Raw genomic sequence first — 19,366 nt, forward strand, 5'->3', positions numbered from 1 at the left:
GATAGAGTATAAGGTCTTCAGGAGCAAGGATTGTGTTGTGCATTCCCATTACCTAGCTCTAGCTCAGTGCCTGACCCATGGATTCCTCTTCAATGCTTGTTGATTGCTTCATACATCCTAATGTCCCCTTTAACATTTATCATTATCCTTTCTTGTCCTCTTAGCCAATCAGAGGTATGTAGTGACCCCTCCAAATTGTCTTAATTGGCATTTATTTCTCTGATCAATAGTGATTTAGAGCCTTTTTATATGACTAGAAATGGTTTTAATTTCTTTATCTGAAAATTGTTCATATCTTTTGACTTTCAGTTGGAGAATGGCATGGATTCTTATAGATTTGAGTCAATTCTCTATATATTTTAGAAATCTGGACCAGATATAGGGTAGTTGAGGGGGAGGAGCTAGTGTATAAGAGAACTAGAAAAGCTTTAAGCAGAAAATAGAACTGGAGCTGAAACTCAAGGTAAACCAGGTTTTCTAAGAGGTGGGGATAGGGAGAATGAATTCAGGGCATTAATAACACATGGAGTTTAGAGAAAGGGTATTAGCTAACAGCAAGAGGGTTAATCTGACTAGAAAAAAGTCTCTGTGCAGTAATTGTGAGGCTTCTGGAAAGGTAGGAGGAAGGCAAGGTGTGAAGAAGTTGAAATGGCAGACAGATTTGATGGTAGAGGTAATAGGGAGCCACTGGAGTTTATTCAGGAGGGGAGCGACACTTTGGGAAAAGCCGCTGAGTGGCAAACATGCTGGGGAGGGGAGAAACATGAGGCAGTAAGACCATTTAGAAAGTTTTTGCAGTAGAATGGAATAAAGATAAGATGGCTGGAACTAGGGCAGTGATTGTAGAAATAGAGAGAAGGAGTTGTATTCAGTGCTGTATTCTGGGTATGTATCACATGATCAATTGCATTTTCCTTCTTCTCTCCCCATACATAAGCCTTCTGCCCTCAGAGAATCTGCTGTCCCCCCACATTCTCCTTCCCTAGTAGGCTTGCCATTTCCCCTTTTTACTAGGGTTGTCCCCAAATTGTTCAAGAGACTCCAGAGTTTCCGACAGAATATTTTTTCTCGAGTTCCTCCCTCATTCCCCAGATTCCCAGTTGGCCCACTTCCCGGTGTTGCCTGGTCTGTTCCCTGGCATCCAGGAAGGAAGTTACATAACTGCTGCTCCCCAGATCTTCCTTCCACATGTACAGCCTGCTCCTCCTCTAAAGTCTCAGGGAAAAAGAATCCTCGAACCACACAGCTGTGAGGATCCTAGTGACCAGAGTCCACCCAAGGAATATACATTATTACAAATGAAGTCCAGAAAAGGCTCATGACCTCCCCAAAGTCAAACAGCCAATGAGCTGCAGAATTTCTGTTGAATATTGAATGGATGAGCAGAGTTCTGCAGACTGTGGAAAAGGACTTTCCACTATTTAGTCATAAAGCTTTTATATATTTTCAGAATTCAAGTGCATTTTAAGAAAAAAAGCAATCCTTATGCCAGCTGCGTGGGATAGATAAGACAGGTAAGATTATCCTCTGCTCACAGATGTGAAAACTGACACCCAGAGAATTGTCCGAGCCCCTAGGTGCAACCACGGTCTCCTGATTGCTCTTTCCCATGGGCCAGAGGACCTCTGGCTCATTTAGCTTTTGTTCATTGCAGCGACGGATAGCCTTATGTCCAACATCAGAGTATGGCTCTCCGCAGTCACCAGGGCATCCCATCCCATCTCACTTGCAAGAAAGATCAAGTCCTCAGGGAAAGGTCTTCCCAGTGCTGGGTCTAACATAGAGATAAATGGATGTGTGCCCTAGTGGGTGGAGGCGGGAAAACCTTGGTGCAGATTCCACTTCTGACATGTGGTAATTGTGTAACCCTGGGCAAGCCACTTAAACTTTCTGTGGCTCCTCTCAGTAAGATGGGGAAAGGAAGAGAATGAGCATTTATATAGCATCTACTATTTGCCAGACAGTGTGTGAAGTGCTTTCTGCAAATATTATTCATTCGATCCTCACAATGAGGTGCTATTATGATCATTCTCTTTTTACAATAACGCAAACTAAGGCAAACAGACGTTACCATCTTTGTTCATGGTCACACAGTAAGTGTCTGAGGCCACAGGTCTTCCTGACACCAGGCCCAGCTTTCTCTCCACTGCTTTTCCCTGCCGCCTTTATTGAATAATTAATTCTGTAGCTACCACATAGGAGTGTTGAGAGGCTCAAATGAAAAGCTGTATGTAAAGCCCTTCTCAAACTTTATAACAATGTAGAGAAGCTAAACTCATTATCTTTTTAAAAATAAATCTGTAAGCCTTCCCGAATTTAGCATGGCGTTCTTGCCGTGCTCAGAGGGCCATGCTTGCCTTCTCCAAATTTAATATATGTGCTGCCTAAATGAGCACTCACTGTCTTTCCATCTCGATTTACCCCCTCCCACAAACTTGTCAGTGAACCAGCAAGCATTTATTAAGCACTTACTGTGTCATCCACATTCTCATCTCCAGTCTTCCTGGCCACCCATGGTGGCTATTCTGAAGGCACTTTTTTATTTTGCTTCTCTTAATCCCCTCCATTTCCATTCAGTAGGGACATCTTCCCATTCTACCTCCGGGGCATCTCTTGTGGACTTCATTATTCCCAGCCCTTTGCTCTTTCCACTGTGATAAAATAGTTGTTTCACCACTGGACTTCTCAAGTCAGCAGCCTAATTCGGACTTTTCATTCTTCTCACCTGGATTACTCTCAGTGCTTCCTCCCTGGTCTGCCTGTTTAAGCTTGCTCTTCTTTGAAATCCATCTTATACCTAGTTGCCAGAATCATCTTAAGGCCTAACTCTATTTCCCCTTGCTTACCATCATTTGTAGCTCTCCACTGCCTCTAGGAAAAAAAATACAATTTCTTAAAACAGGCATTTAAGGGGGCAGCTGGGTGGCACAGTGGATAGAGCACCAGCCTTGAATTCAGGAGGACCTGAGTTCAAATCTGGTCTCAGACACTTAACATTGCCTGGCTGTGTGACCCTGGGCAAGTCACTTGATCCCAGCCTCAGGAAAAAAAAAAGAAAAAACAAACAAACAAACAAACAAACAAAACAACAGTCCTTTAAGGCCTTCCACTATGTGGCTTCCATCAACCTTTGTCATTTTATTGATATTGTTCTCTTTCACAACCTTTTTCTATTTTAGCCAAACTAGACTCTTAACTCTTCCCTGAACTGAACTTGCTAGCTTTTGCCTCCTTGCAGTCACACAGGCTGTTTTCCATGCCTGGAATACCTTATTTGCTCATTTCTTCTTCCTTTGAGGTTCAGGATGCCTTCTCTTCCAGGAAAGCTTTCCCACCCTCCCTGCCTCCTTACCCATTTTTAGTATTCTCTCCCTTCTCCCTTTTGATATTCTCCTTATCTGTGCACATTTTACAACTCCCCAGAAGAACAGAAGCTCCTTGAAGTTAGGTACCATCTTTAGTCTTTCTTCATGTCCCTGATTTCCCCCATAGTGCCCCATGCAGAGAGAGTGCAAGGCTTTGTCTGTTGAATTAAATTGCATTTAAGGAGCCTCCTTCCTGGCCGCCACTTTTACTCACCTGATTAGCTTCTTTTCCACCCAATATTCAGGATAATTGAAAATGAAGTTTTAATAGCAGCTACTGCAAGTGCTTTTTGCTACTGACTGCTGTCATTGAAACCTGAGAGGGCTACTGATAATGTGCAGACAGACACTGCTGGGCTAATGGAAGCTGGAGATGAAAATCGGGAACTAGGATTTATTCTCGCTATTTGCAAACTGTGGCAGAAAGTGGTGATGCTGGTCGTACTGTGGAGCATTTAAAGCCAATTTCTTTCCCAGATAGCAAATTGAATTTGATGCTACATTTTGGATAAGTGTGGTAATGCTGAAATTACTGTAAAATTCACAAAGCCCTGGTGGATTCTACTTTAAGACAACCGGATGGAGAAGCTTTGTTTACTTGGGAAAATATACACCTATTGTTCTTACCTGACGAGGAAAAGTGCTTTGATCTGTTGAAGTTATCATCATTTTCTTGAAGATTGTTCTCCATATTAAGTGTTCGGCTCATCTACATAATCCTCCACAAAGGAAATTGAGAAGTATTAAGGGAAAGATAATGGCAGGAGTTGGAAAAAGAGCTGGTGGGACGCAGAGATGGGTGCCCTACCAATTCAGAGATTATATTTTTATTTGCCATTAAGTAAGTGCTAGGAACATGTGTGGCACTTACATAAGAAAGAAATATGCATTCTCTGTTCCCCAAAGAATTCATCCTCAGCATCAGTGATTGCCAAGCCCGGGTCTCATATTACCTAGGGTATTGCCCATTCTATTATCAGATTGCACAAAATACTCAGGAAAATCTCAAAATGAAGGGACCGTTCATCTCCTTTTACTTGTCATTATATATAGTGACATTCCCTCAGGACCTGTTCCACTTTATTACTGCTTCAGTGGCTCGGTGGTTTCATTGATGCACCTTGCCACCCCTATGGCTCTTAGGCGATCCTTGCCCAAGTTTGGAGAGGATTTTGTTGGTGTTTTGTTTTGTTTTTGTGTTATTTTCCCCCAAACCCTCCCGCCCCCACGGAGAATCCACCCGATGCCCTGGCAGTCTTCCTCTAGGTCTTTTTAATGTTGCATGGGCACCAGGGCCACACTCGGGCTGCCCATCTGTTCTCCCTAGTTCTTGCCGCATGAATGCACACTCTGAAATGCAGGCAAGAATCATGGGCTCTTGAGGATGAACAGAAATCAGGGCCTAGTGTTTTGAGCGTTAAGTGATTGAAGGGGTTCCACTACGTGATTTCTAAGGTCCCTTTCAACTTTAAATCTTGATTCTAAGATGATTTTTAAGAGAGATAATAATATACAAACTGCAGGGGGCATGGGCTGGGCATTTCCACTCTGGTGGATAGCACTACGATTTTCCACTGGCCACATATTATTCACTGCCTCTACTAACTCTTTTAGTATCTTAATTCTCCCCCCAAAAAATTGTTTTGTTATTTAGCCCCGTCCGTGTCTACTCACCCCAATGCACACACACAGTGTTTACCCAAAACAACAACCCAGAACCCCAGAGTGGGGACAAACAGAAAAACTGAGCAGTCACACAAAGAGATGTGAGATGTATTAATTCTGGTTATTTGTTTGTGGAAATAAGCCAATTCTGTTCTTTTCTCCTCCTGGGTCCTAAAAAATCCTGCTGGGGCCACCATTCAGCCATTAGCTACATCTGTTGCCACTTCTGAATGAAATCCATTCTGGGGGAATTTATTTTTTTTTTCAAAAGGGATCTTTCATCTTCCCCTTGTGAGATTTTTTTTCAAATACTTATCGAGTAATTAACTTAAACAAACACATGTGTACTAATGTCACAAGCAGAATTTCATTTCATTTTTGTATGTTTTTTTTTTCCCTGTGATCAGACAACTTCAGTACTCCTCAGAGATCCAGGGTTCCAGATGTGATGAAACACCACCAGCACTGCTGGTGGCCTCAAAATACAGTGTCTCGTGTTGCTTTTTGCAAACTCAGTGTGTTGTATTGGTAACTAAATTACTAATTTATTGACCCTGGAAATGGGAGCTGGTTTTAATCTTCTATTTCCTCTTTCTTCTCTAATGCTTTTTATTCTTTTTGCTCCCCTAATAATCTTCCTTTGGGGACATAATAGTAATAGCAAACATTTCTAAAAGGCTTTAAAATTTGCAAGGCATTTTTACAAATATGAGCTCATTTAATTCTCACCAATACCCTGTGAAATGGATGCTGTTATTATCCCTGGTTTTTATATGTAAGAAATACTGAAGATGAAAAAAAGATGTGGCTCCCACCCAGGGTCACATATCTTGTTTTGAACTCAAATCCTGCTGACTCCAAGATTGACTATGTTCACTACACCAAAGCTTCTTAAACTGTGGTCCAGCCCCATGTGGGGTCGTGTAATTGGATGTGGGGGGTTGGGAAATGATGATTTATTATCACTAAATGTTTGATTGGTATACCTATTTTACATGCCTATCTACCCGGGATGGCATAAAGATTTCTCAGGCAAAAAGAGGTCATGAATGGAAAAAGTTGAAGAGGCCCTCCACTACGCCACCTGGAAGGAAACCTTAAGCTCTCAAAGGCTAGATCTGCCAAGCTAGAACAGCTTTAAGGACAGGTTCTGTGATGTGGAACTGTCTGGATGAATCCGGAAAAGCTCATCAGCAGGTTGGCGACAGAGCGATACATATTTCAGGAATAGTAACTCTGCAGGAGCCCCCTCGATGGGAAAAAGAAGGCTCTTGAAGGACTGGACTCCAAAAAAAACCCCTTAGTATCAGGGCTAGTCCAGTTTGTCGTGAAGGCTTGCTGGGGCCAGCTAAGTAGATTTTGTCCAAAATGTAGACTTCAGCCATAACATTGTTTCCAAAACTAATACTAAATCTGTGAAGTCAAAGAACTGCTCAGTAACCAATTGCTGCCTGTTACGGAAACGTCATTTTGGATGACTATGTCCATTTTCCCCCTTCTCCTGAGGGTATACATAGGTACACACACCACACACACACACACACACACACACACACACACACACTCACTGGTTTGGATATGGATGCAGAGTTAACTATATTCTTTCCCCTGTTAGATAGCAAAATGTTCCATGACAGACCATCTCAGAAGGCTTCCCTAAAGGAGACCCAGGAAAAGAATCAAAGCAAAAAGGAAATACTTGCTTACTTTTAGAGTTTTGCTATATTTGCCATTAATTCCACTAACACCTTCTTAATAACTTCTTAATAAAACTTATCTCCTTGTTAATGCAAACTCCTATACAGAAACAGAAGTCATTTAAGCCATTACCCTCCTCTTTCTTTCTGTGCTATATCTGCTTGCCCTCGCAAGGCAATATCACCCCTATGCTGGATTAACTCAGGGTGCTCCTTCCCACCCTAATCCTACCCCAATTGCATAGTGGGCCTTCTCTCCATTCAGTACCCAGCTCAGGTATCACCTACTTGATTCTTCCAACTGAATAGATAGACAGACAGATGTGTATTTATACATGTATGCATATGTATGGATATGGATATATATATATATATTTATATATATACATATGTATATGTGTTATATTTATATATATATATATGTATATATATATATACATATATATATATATATACATATATATATATATGTGTGTGTGTGTGTGTGTGTGTGTGTGTGTACATACACACACACACCCATACCTATATATCCTCAGATTTTTCTAGAGCCCTTTGTTTGAATCTCCCCTTCACTCCTATCACACTTTAATTTCTATTTTTTTTTAACCTTCTCATCCTCCCTGGTAAATTGTTAGCTCCTCCAGGCTACAAATTGTTTGCAGGATAGCGTTGTTTCCCCCATACCTAGCACAAGGTGTTTAACAAATTAGAGGACCGCCTCAGGAGGGAGTCAGGTAGTCTCCCCACAGCCACCACCTACTACTTAAGAACTACTTGTCGAGGCTCTTGCAGTCAGGGACAGGTGGTTCTCTATAGCCTACAAGCAGAGGCCTACCTAGGATTTCTGGCATCTCGGATCGTTTTGGTTGAGCTGGAGGGGAGCACTTGGGGCCTGGAGAACGGTTGCTCTGAATGGATGCTGATGTTCCATTTAACCCTCAGAATGAGATGGGGATTTAGAGGCAGCAATTGTGTGCATGGAGGAAGGGAGATCTGAGTTGAGGAGAAAGAGAGATGATATCCTCATGGCAGAAGGTGGGTCCTGGGAAAGGGTGAGAATCTTTTCGTTAGCTCCCCAATACTGACCCACTATGGCGAAACTTCAGTTGCTTAGCTATAGTCAAGAGCTTACCCTTTGATTCTATGATTCCGTGACTCTTGTTGAAATGACTCCCAGTGCTCTTGCTTCTGTCTTTACCCATCAAAATATGTTTCCATTGCATTCGATTTGCTCAGAATCATTACAGGCAACCCATTCTGAAAAAGTGTGCTGAGATATTTATGGCTGGTCGTGGTTTCCTACCATTTTCCAATAAGATTTGCATTTTAACCCAAAGGCGTAAGTGTGATGATGAGAACCAGAGGTACTGATGGTCCTGTGAGGGAGAGAATCTTTGATGTGACATTTTGCTCCCACTCACATCCACAGTCTGGAAACTGTCCCCTAGTCCACCTGTGTGTGGGATGGACCCTGTTTGTCCTTTTTCTAAAAGGTGAGCTCAGAATATGTTTGTGACCTTTCATTCTTACCTGAGTAGAGCAAGATTCCCTAGGGGCATAGTCAAGCAAACTGAGAAGAGGGGTGAATGACTATTCCCCTGAACTAAAATTACTGCTTGACTTGGTTTTCAATCAAAGTATGCAAAAAAAAATGAGATAATCCAAAGATAGAAAATGATCACGTGGCCCTGACCCTTGGAATTACTGGCAGGATTGTAGGAATGGGCCACTTCTTTGTGTAAATGCAACTTGAAGTACACAAACTACCACCACCTTCCCTGTAGTTGTAAACCCTTGGTGGGACAAAGAAAGGAAATAAGAATCAACATCTCCCCTGAAAAGATGCTGATTCCTGAGAGTGGTTGTATTTCTATTGGGGCAGTAAGGACAGATTCCAAACAGTAAATTGAACATTCTACTCTAGCTCTCTGATTCTTAAACAGGTAAGAGCTTAAAGAATTGACTTTTGTCTTTCCCATAATTCTTTTTCATTGGAAAATAAGATCAACAATTGTTAAAAAAAATAATAAGATCCCAGTTTCCAACCTGATTATGCAGCTAAGTAAGAGAAAAACCTGGAAATTATAATATGATATCATGAGTAGAATGGGAAGGAAGTAGAAGGCTGAATCCAAATTCTAGCTATTATACTTACCAGCTATGTAATATCACCTCATTTTAAAAGCTTAACTTCCTCTGAAAAATGAAAACAAACTCATGCATTCCCTAACTCACAGAGCTGTTGTGGGGAAAGTATAAACCTTAAAGTATTAGGTGGAATCCACAAGCATTTATTACGTTCTTACTGTATTCCAGACTTGGTGCTTAATGGTAGTTTCTACACTGCTAGGGCTGCTACTTTTGGCTATTTTTATGATCCAGCAGTATTTTCATACATAGAAGTCCAGGCTTGAAGTCAGGGAAGAACTGACTTTAAATCTTGCCTCTAACATATCCTGGCTACCACAACCAGCTCTCCAAGACTATGTTAAACACCAGGTGGCAACCAGCATTAATGGACAGCCTTTCTTTGCCAGGTGCTCCCTGAACAGACTCAATCTCAAATCTGAATTTTTTAAAATCCTGAGTTCAAGTCCTACCTTTGATACATACTGACTATGTGACCGTAGGCTAACAATTGGGAATTTTACATTCATTATCTCATATTTAACTCTAACACTGAAGAGGCCTAAAAATTAAGCTATTACTCCAGGAAAAGTCTTTTTAAAAGGTAATAAAACACTTCCCACTTGCTGGAACATGAAATTGGGGCCTTTTGTTTATTGAAAATTGTGGGGGGGGGGGACAAGAAAGCACAGAAAAGGCGGAGTAGCATAGTGGGTGAAACACTGGGCCAGGAATCAGATGACCTGGATTCATGTCATATGACCTACTCATCTCTTATCCCCATCAGTAAATTGGGAATCTCAAGTCAACACAACTTAGATCTCCATAGCAAACCACTCAACTTTTCTGTGTATGTTTTCATCTTTAAAATGGGAATAAGTCTCATAGCAAGTATTATGTTACTGTGGTGCTTGCTGCTTCTATTTCTTGAGTGCTTTTGGATTGGGAAAGCCTTCATTATCTCATGTGATCCTCACAGAAACCCTAGGAAGTGCCCTATATCTTATTTTATTCTTATCTTCAGTTTGCTGTTAAGAAAACAGATTAAAAAGGTAGCAATGACTTGTCACAAGATTATTGGAAGTAAGGTGCTTTGTGGACTGGAAAGTTTTATGGACAGACACACATGTTGCTGCCATCATTGTAATCAAGTTATATTTCCATGTATATGTACGTTCAAAAAAACTGGAAATATACGCACATTTATATAATATGAAGGGCTTTGTTTCAAAAGAATAGTAGTTTTCAAAGGAAATGGAGCTGTCTTAAGATTCTGTTTTCATAGTTATTGACAGGGTTTTATATTCTTTATATTTTGTGATGAGTTGAAAAAAGCATTTGGAAGTTTAACAAGGGTTATATGTAGTTGATCTGGGCTCCATCAAAATTCAACTTAAGCAAAGGGTATAGAGAAGAAGTGCCTTCTCTTGACTTATAGTAAGACTTCTGGGTTATTAAAGGCAGATTTTTTTTAAGGTCATTCAAATACCTTGAGTAAGTGAGACATTCTTGCCTTATGGCTGTTCCTTACACCAAAAGAGTCATGATCAGAACTGGTCTTTTCATTGGAACCGTCTCTTATTTCAAGCTAAAGAAAGACTATTTTGTAACTATATGGACATGTGTATATATATATATATATATATATATATATATATATATATATATATATATATATATTGTATTTAATTTATATTTTAACATATTTAACATGTATTGGTCAATCTGCCATCTGGGGGGGGGGGGAATTAGAACCAAAGGTTTTGCAATTTTGAATGCTGAAAAATTACCCATGTATATATTTGTAAATAAAAAGCTGTAAAAAAAAAAAAAAAAGAAAGAAAAGAAAAGAAAAGAAACAAAAAAAAAAGAAAAGAAAAAGAAAAAAGAAAGACTATTTTGTAACTATATGGACATGTATATATATATATATATAGTATTTAATTTATACTTTAACATATTTAACATGTATTGGTCAATCTGCCATCTGGGTGGGGGAAGGAGGGGAAAAATTAGAACCAAAGGTTTTGCAATTTTGAATGCTGAAAAATTACCCATAAATATATTTGGTAAATAAAAAGCTGTAAAAAAAAAGAAAGAAAGAAAAGAAAAGAAACAAAAAAAAAAAGAAAAGAAAAGAAAAGAAAAGAAAAGAAAAAGAAAAAAGAAAGAAAGAATATTTTGGGCACAAAGAAGTTTGAGATGTCTCCAAACTTGAAGAACAAAGAACTGGCACCCAAGGGAAGCTGTCAACCTCAAGATGATCGTCATCATCTTGTCTCGATAACTCCCTTTTGCTCTTTGTTAAAAAGTCCATCAGTAGCCAATAACATGTTAGCTATGTGACCATAGCAGTTTCTCTTGGACTTGTCCGGTATGAAGGTTTGTCTAGTTTTATGGCTTTACCGGGGAGTTGAGAGGGAAGCTAGGAAAAAAAGGGCTGCAATTAAGTCTCAGTGGGGTTTACATTTGTGTATAGTCACATGTAATTAGAATGCTGCTTTGCTCAAGTCTCTGATCAGACTACCATATGTGTAGAGCAAGCCGAGGCTCCAATAACAGCAGTTGCAGAGAGGTCAGTGGTGCTTTAAAAAGCTGACCAATGGAAGAGTGCATATTTGGTTGTTTCACTTATTATAAAGGACCAGCAAATTAAGTTGCTTTGTACTTGGAGGCCTACAGGTGTCCCCACCCATTTTGTATCAGTGGCCCTGGGCCCAAGAGAGGTCCCTGGGCCTTCTCTGTGAGCTTACAGTCTTAAATAGATAAAGCAATTTCTGTGTTGGTTGAGAAGGTGATAGATGGATCTTATTAATGATTCTTTTCATGTGTGAAGAGTTCAGTGCTGGAGCCACAACTATGCACACAGATGCTACCCTGGAAGTTTGCTCTTGGTGCCAGTGCTCACTTTGCACTGTTTATCCTTAGCAAAGGACAAGGTCTAGGAGACAGGCAATTGTCCAAATACTGAATGATAATGCTCTGAGCAGCCAGGAAGAAAGACGGAATCTAAAGAGGATGGGCCGGAGTTGTTACTGTGGTGCTTGCTGCTTCTATTTCTTGAGTGCTTTTGGATTGGGAAAGCCCTTAACTTTCATTACCTCATGTGAGCCTCCCAGCAACCCTAGCAAGGAAGTCAGTCCTATAATAGATATTCTTATCTTCAGTTTGCTGATAAGAAAACAGATTTAAAAGGTGGCAATGACTTGTCAGCAGTCACACAGATCACATGGGAGACAGAACTGGAAGTCAGTTATTCCTGCTCCCAGGAATAGCTCCTTCTCCATTATCCTTTGTCTCCTGTGCTTCATAGGTTTTTATGAGTTGTTTAATGAGGATTACAAAGAAGAAAAGAACAAACTGTATGTAAACCATGCTAGTAACTGCAGAAAACTTTGTGGGTGAGTCACGTAGATTATCATATATTTCATAAGCATATGTCTATCTGTATGTAATAAAATATGTTTCCTTGAAACACATTCAAATTAATTCATGGTGCTTTTGCACAAAATCTTTAGTTTCCTTAGCTTTTTGAAAATTTTATCATAGAGTCTTGGACCTGTGCTTTCTTTCTTTCTTTTTTTTTAAATACAGCAAAACGTTTAACGAGCAAATTCATCTTTAGCAAATATGACATTGGTGGGGGAAGGGGGGAGGTAGAGAGAGAAACAAAGTCTCAGTTCCATAAAAAACCATCATGGATCAAGGGACAGGCCCTGGGAGGGGGAGGAGACAGGTCCCAGTAGGGGGAGGAGACAAGAGGGGGTGGGGCGGTAAGGAGGGCTTTGTGGCCCTAGGGGATGGAGGCCTAGGGTTAGGAAAATAAAATTGAAAAAAGTTTTGGCCATAAAATAGACACAAGCTATGATGCTACTCTGAGGGAAGAAGGAGGGCCCACCCCCCTCTCTCATCCCCCTGTGTATGTGTCTCTGTGTGTCTGTGTGTGTCTGTGTGTGCTCAAACACCTTTTGCCTTCGAGGGGGTTTCTTCTTCCTCCAGGCAGACGGAGGGAGGGGGAAGGTTCGAGGGCCCCAGACGGCTCCAGCCCCCCTAACCAATGGTTTCTACCAGAAGTCTCCGCGGCGGAAGGATTCTGGGTCGCAGTACTTGGTGACGACCACTCTGTTGGCGAACTTCCGACCCGTCAAGCCCTGCATCGCCTTCTGACAGTCTAATGTAGACACGAATTCCACAAAGATCTGGGGAGAGAAAGACAGGAGTGAGGCTGGAACCTGGGGCCCGTCCCCCCACCAGTCACCCCCAAAGTACCCAGTACTCCCTCACCCCCGCCTCCCGTGCCCAGTGCCTCCTCTCTTGCCACCTGCCTCCTGACCTTGCCACAGCCGGGGACCTCCACGCCAAACGTGGGCCGGGGGATCTCGATAGACTTGACCACCCCATACTTGCTGCACTCATCCCGGACGTCCTCCATGATGTCCTCGTACTCGTCATCATCCTGAAGCTCCTCAGGAAGCAGCATGTTCATGAGGCACAGGACTTCTGTAGGCAGGCTACCCTTCTGCACCTGCGAGCTCACCAGGCCCGGGACTTGCAGGGTCACCGGTATCTGATTCAAGGTACTCAGCAGGGAGTTCTTGGCTCCCACGCTAGCTCTCTGTACCAAGAGCTTTTTATCCCCCAGTTGCATCCCGTTCAGCCCGGAGATGGCCTGGTCAGTGATACTGGTGTCTGTGTACTCACAGAAGGCGTAGCCCTTGGAGAGACCTGTAGCACCATCCTTGACTAGGTTAAAGGCTTTGAGGGCCCCAAATGAATTCAGCAGCTCCTTTACCTGATCATCACTCAGATAAGTGGGGATTCCCCCAATGAACAGCTTGTGAGCAGAATTGGGGACCACAGAGGACACGGCTCCAGAGAGATTTCTGGATCCGTGCTGCTGGTAGTCGTGGAGCCTTCGGACCCTGAGGACTTGACCCTGTAAGATGATGCCGTCAAAGGCCAAGGCCTGGGTTGTCTCATTCGCTGCTCGGAACTCTAGGAAGGCAAAGTTCTTCTCCTGGTTAATCTGTGCAGCTATGACCGGCTTACTGGAGGCCTGGGCAAGTCCTCTAATGTACATCTGGGCATTGAAGAAGTCTATCATAGCTTCCTCTGTGATACCGAAAGGAATGTTGCCAATGTAGAGGCGGCGGGCCTGCCGGTTCATCTGGTTGCCGGATGTGGGCGCAGGGGACCACATGCCCCGGCCATCAGGGGTCGTGGTTGAATGGGCTGAGGTGGGTGGAATGTGACCTGCGGCTTGCATTGCTTTGTATTGCATGGGAGTGATGTGCTCAAAGCCTGGTGGCGCCACATCCCAGTATTTGCGGGTCTTCTTTCTCTTCTCATGGCGAGAGGACCGAATTTTTCTGCCATGTTCATCTTTAATGCCTCTGCTCGAATGTTTGCGGTGCCGTTTCCGGTCCCCAGAAACACTTCCCTCGGCTCTGTTGTGGCGATCTCGGCTGTGACTTCGATGCTTTCGTTCTCGGCTGCGACCCCGAGACTTCCGCTCTCGGCTCCGGCTCCGGCTCTGACTGGGGCTGCGTTTTTGAGGATGATTCTCCTTTTCTCGTTCCTCCTTATTCTCTTTGAGCTGCTGCTCAAACTCATCGAACTCAGACATCCTGAGGGGCAGTCAGTAGCGGCTTGAGTTTGGCGCCTTTTTTGCCAGTCTGGCTTGCCTCACTTACTTCCGCTACCCGCGCCTCTTGCTTCCGGCCCCTCCTCTCCTCGTTTTCTGCCCGTACATTTAAATAAAATTGATCACCTGAAATGTTAGAGTGGGGCTTTTGAAAGTTTGCCCTCATGACTCTTCTTCACATGACCTCACGTATCTAGAAAATATGTATTAAAAAAAAAAAACAGTTGCTGATAATATATCATAATTTCATGACTCCCACGTTCAGGTGTCAAACCACAATTTAAGAAGCTGGATTTTAGAACTCTTGAACGTTTTGTAAAAGGCACACTTATTCACTCTAACCCTATACTGTGCTTAGCATTATGTTAGACATTCTGAGGAATACAGAGAATTCAAACTCCGGGTCCTTGCTCTCAGTGAGCTTACGATCCATTTCAGGGGCACAAGACTTATATATGGGCAAAAATGGGAGAGCAGTTCAGTGCAGAAAAGTATCATGAATATATACCGTTCAAGGAGCCTTGTCTAAGGGTCCATTATGCATCTTGATGACAGGCTCTGTGCAAATTCCAAGATTCTGGGCGGGAGAAGGGAAGTTTGGGGAAGCAGTGGAAGACAGAGACGAACTTGAATTAGAACTAGAGAACACTTTGAAAGTTTATTTGTATAGCGTTGATGAGGGAGTATAAGTTTTAAATTATTAGTTTATCGAGTAGAACTAACATTTGTGGGTGTGAAAAAATATAGACACCTACAAATGTACATAGGTACACACACATATAGATAAATAGATACTATATTAAAGAATCAAATAATTTCATAAATTGAATTAACAGATAATCATGGCAATCACTTAAAAATCTAGACTATTTCTAACTTGTTATACCAAAAAAGCATGAGTGTGGAGCCTCTATGATGGAGACAGCACTGGCCCTGAAGTCAGGAGGACCCGAGTTCGAATGTAGCCCCTAACACTGAATGGTTACTAGCTGTGTAACTTCCAGCAAGTCACTTAACCCCAATTGCCTCACAGAAACAAAAATAAACTCACAAATTCCAGGGCTTAGAATTCTTCCAACATTTCCATGTGTTTTGCTGTCTTAGGGAAGAGGTAGAAGGAGAGACAAATATTTATCTCAGAACTTATTATCAGTTCTCAAACTACTTAGCCCTGTATTCTGATTACTGATCTCTCCAGCTTTCTTTAAGTTCCCACCCAAATCCTTCCTTCTCCAGGAAGCTTTCCCTAATTCCTCCTAATTCCAGTGCCTTCCCTTGGTTAAATAGTTATTATTTAACATATATATTGCTTAAACTACAAAACACTTTCCACAAAAATAAAGTCAGATCTAAGCAATTGGAAAAAATTTCAAGTGCTCATGGATAGGTAGAGCAAATTTAATAAAGATGACAATACTCCCAAAACTAATCTAATTATCTAGTGCTATACCAGACTCCCAAGAAACTATTTTAATGACCTAGAAAAAATAAGTCATCTGGAAGAACAAGAGGTCAAGAATTTCAAGGAAAATAATGAAAAGAAAATCAAACAAAGGTGGCCTGGCTGTACCTGATCTAAAACTATATTGTGAAGCAGCAGTCACCAAAACCATTTGGTATTGGCTAAAAAATAGACTAGTTGATCAATGGAATAGATTAGGCTCACAGAACAAAATAGCCAATAACTATCTCAATCTAGTGTTTGACCAACTGAAAAGCCCCACCTTTTGGGATAAGAAATCACTATTTGACAAAAATTTCTGGGAAAATTGGAAACTAGTATGGCAGAAATTAGGCATTGACCCACACCTAGCACTGTGTATCAAGATAAGGTCGAAATGGGTTCATGATCTAGGCATAAAGAATGAGATTATAAATAAATTAGAGTAATACAGGATAGTTTACCTCTCAGATCTGTGGAGGAGGAAGGAATTTGTGACCAAAGAAGAACTAGAGATCACTATTGATCACAAAATAGAAAATTTTGATATTAAGTTAAAAAGTTTTTGTACAAACTTTTTTTTAATGCAGACAACATTAGGAGGGAAGCAATAAACTGGGAAAACATTTTTACATCCAAAGAATCTGATAAAGGCCTCATTTCCAAAATATACAGAGAACTAATTCTAATATATATGAAATCAAGCCATTCTCCAATTGATAAATGGTCAAAGGATATGAACAGACAATTTTCAGATGATGAAATTGAAACCATTTCCATTCATATGAAAGAGTGTTCCAAATCACTATTGATCAGAGAAATGCAAATTAAGACAACTCTGAGACACATCTATCAGATTAACTAAGATACAAGGAAAGATAATGACTAATGTTGGAGGGGATGTGGAAAAACTAGGACACTGATGCATTGCTGGTGGAGTTGAGAATGAATCCAACTATTCTTGAGAGTAGTTTGGAACTATGCTCAAAAAGTTAGCAAACTGTACATACCCTTTGATCCAGCAGTGCTATTACTGGGCTTATATCCCAAAGAGATCTTAAAAGAGGGAAAGGAGCCTATATGTGCCAAAATGTTTGTCAGTCCTCTTTGTAGTGGCCATAAACTGGAAACTGAGTGGATGCCCATCACTTGGAGAATGGCTGAAAAAAAATATGATATGTGAATGTTGAAGAATACTATTGTTCTGTAAGAAAGACCAGCAGGATGATTTCAGAGAGGCCTGGAGAGACTGACAGGAACTGATGTGAAGTAAAATGAGTAGGACCAGGAAGAGTTCCTTGTATACAGCAACAACAAGACTATACGATGATCAATTCTAATGGACGTGGCTCTCTTCAACATTGAGATGATTCAAACCAATTCCACTTATACAGTGATGAAGAGAGCCATGTACACCCAGAGAGAGGACCATGGGAACAGAGGTTGGAATACAACATAGCATTCTCACTTTCTCTGTTGTTATTTGCTTGCATTGTGTTTTCTTTCTCAGTTTTTCTTTTTCTCCCTTCTTGATCTCATTTTTCATGCACAACCAGATAGCTGTATAAATATGTATACACATATTGGATCTAACATGTATTTCAACATATTGAACATGTATTGGGCTACCTGCCAGATAGGGAAGGGGGTGGAAGGAAGAAGGGGAAAATTTGCAACAAAAGGTTATGCAAGAGTCAATGTTGGAAAAATTGCCCATGCCTATGCTTTGTAAAGAAGGTTTAATAAAAGAAAAAATGTACATTGCTTGTTTATATATATATATATATATATATAAACATATATATATATATATATATATATATACACACACACACATATATATCTATATCTATATATATCTATATATATACACACACATATATCTATATCTATATCTATATCTATATTTATCTATATCTATATCTATATCTATAACTATCTATATATCTATCTATATCTATATCTATATCTATATCTATATCTATATCTATATCTATATCTATATCTATATCTATATCTATATCTATATCTATATCTATATATATATCTGCCTGTGTCCCCCACTCGGTTGTGATCTCCTTGAAGTATCAAAAGAGAAATATAGTTCAGGCCTTACCCCAGTTATTGAGGCAAACTCAGGAAGAGAAAGGTGAAAAAGGATTTTATTTAGTGCACCAACAGACTAACCCAGGTTTCAACCTGCAAGTTGTTTTTATATACAGGAATAAACAACGTTTGGTATAAGGACAAGACAGTCCTGATTGGTACGTGTTTTTCAATAAGAAAATGAACTTAGTATCAAGATCATAATGGGGGAAGACCCCATCACAGTATTATGGGGCAATGGGGTTAATGCACATAGTCTCGGAACTGACATCTCCTCCAGCCTGGTTGCACAAGTGCCCGAAGTCCAACAGTCATGGGCTCACTCAGACTGACTCAGCACTGGTGGTTGACTTTCCACAGTGCTAAGTAGTAGGCATTTAATAAATGTTTGCTAAATTAGATTGCCAGACACTGTGCAAAAAGCTTTACAAATATTATCCCATTTGATTGTGATAACAATCTTGGAAACTAGGTACTATTATTAAACCCATTTTACAAATGAGGGGGAAAAAAGGTAAACAGGAGTTAAGTGACTTGCTCAAAGTCACACAGCTCACATCTGCATCGAGATTTGAATACAAGTCTTTCTGGCCTATCTATTTTACCTACCATCTGTACTGAGAATATTTAAGGAACAGAAGGATAGCTTAGGCAAATTCATAAAAGTAGAAGACAGAGAGTGATACTTTCCCTATTTTTCCATCTTAAATATAGATACATATTCAAGAGAATGTTTGGCTAAAGACTTGGTTTCATAGGGTTTTGAATGATTTTCCTGGCCTCTCTCAATTTGGGTTTGGTCTTGTTTTCTGCCTGCAGGGAAAAAAGATATATGTAGTTATATATATATATATATATATGTGTGTGTGTGTGTGTGTGTGTGTGTGTGTGTGTGTGTGTGTGTATATCTTTATATAGTTATGTAGTTATTATATATATCTTTATATCTTTATATATATATATCTATATCTTTATATATATATAAAGATATATGTAGTTTTATATATATATATATATATATAAAGATATATGTAGTTATATATATATATATAAAGATATATGTAGATATATATATCTCTATATACTATATGCAGGTACCTACACCCAAGTTGTTACAAACCCAGTCCAAATGGCTTTGGAGGCAGCTTCTTTGTTACCTTCGGTCTTTTCTTGTGCTACAAACATGCCACGATCCTACATTCTTGAAAATGAATGTATCTAGTTTGTTCAAAAGATAATATTTATTGCCTCAGGCTAACTTCATGTCATCTAGTTTGTCTTTTTGCTAAACAGCTTTGATAGTATTATTGGAACAAATTGT

The 19,366-nt window shown here is 40.4% G+C and overlaps 2 protein-coding genes across 11 annotated transcripts in view; one reads left to right on the plus strand and one right to left on the minus strand.

Moving 5' to 3' along the window:
• Positions 1-19,366, plus strand: part of TENM1 (teneurin transmembrane protein 1) — a 3,105,198-nt gene that overhangs the window by 2,515,129 nt on the left and 570,703 nt on the right. The gene's annotated exons all lie outside the window — the stretch shown is intronic.
• Positions 12,919-14,480, minus strand: LOC141549127 (splicing factor U2AF 65 kDa subunit-like). Its single transcript, XM_074278484.1, has 2 exons — positions 13,188-14,480; positions 12,919-13,053 (listed from the first exon to the last, which is right to left on the minus strand). Exons 1-2 carry the CDS (start codon positions 14,478-14,480, stop codon positions 12,919-12,921), a joined length of 1,428 nt encoding a protein of 475 aa, XP_074134585.1.

The sequence above is a fragment of the Sminthopsis crassicaudata genome, chromosome X, assembly GCF_048593235.1.
Source record: "Sminthopsis crassicaudata isolate SCR6 chromosome X, ASM4859323v1, whole genome shotgun sequence".
NCBI classification, from domain to species: domain Eukaryota; kingdom Metazoa; phylum Chordata; class Mammalia; order Dasyuromorphia; family Dasyuridae; genus Sminthopsis; species Sminthopsis crassicaudata.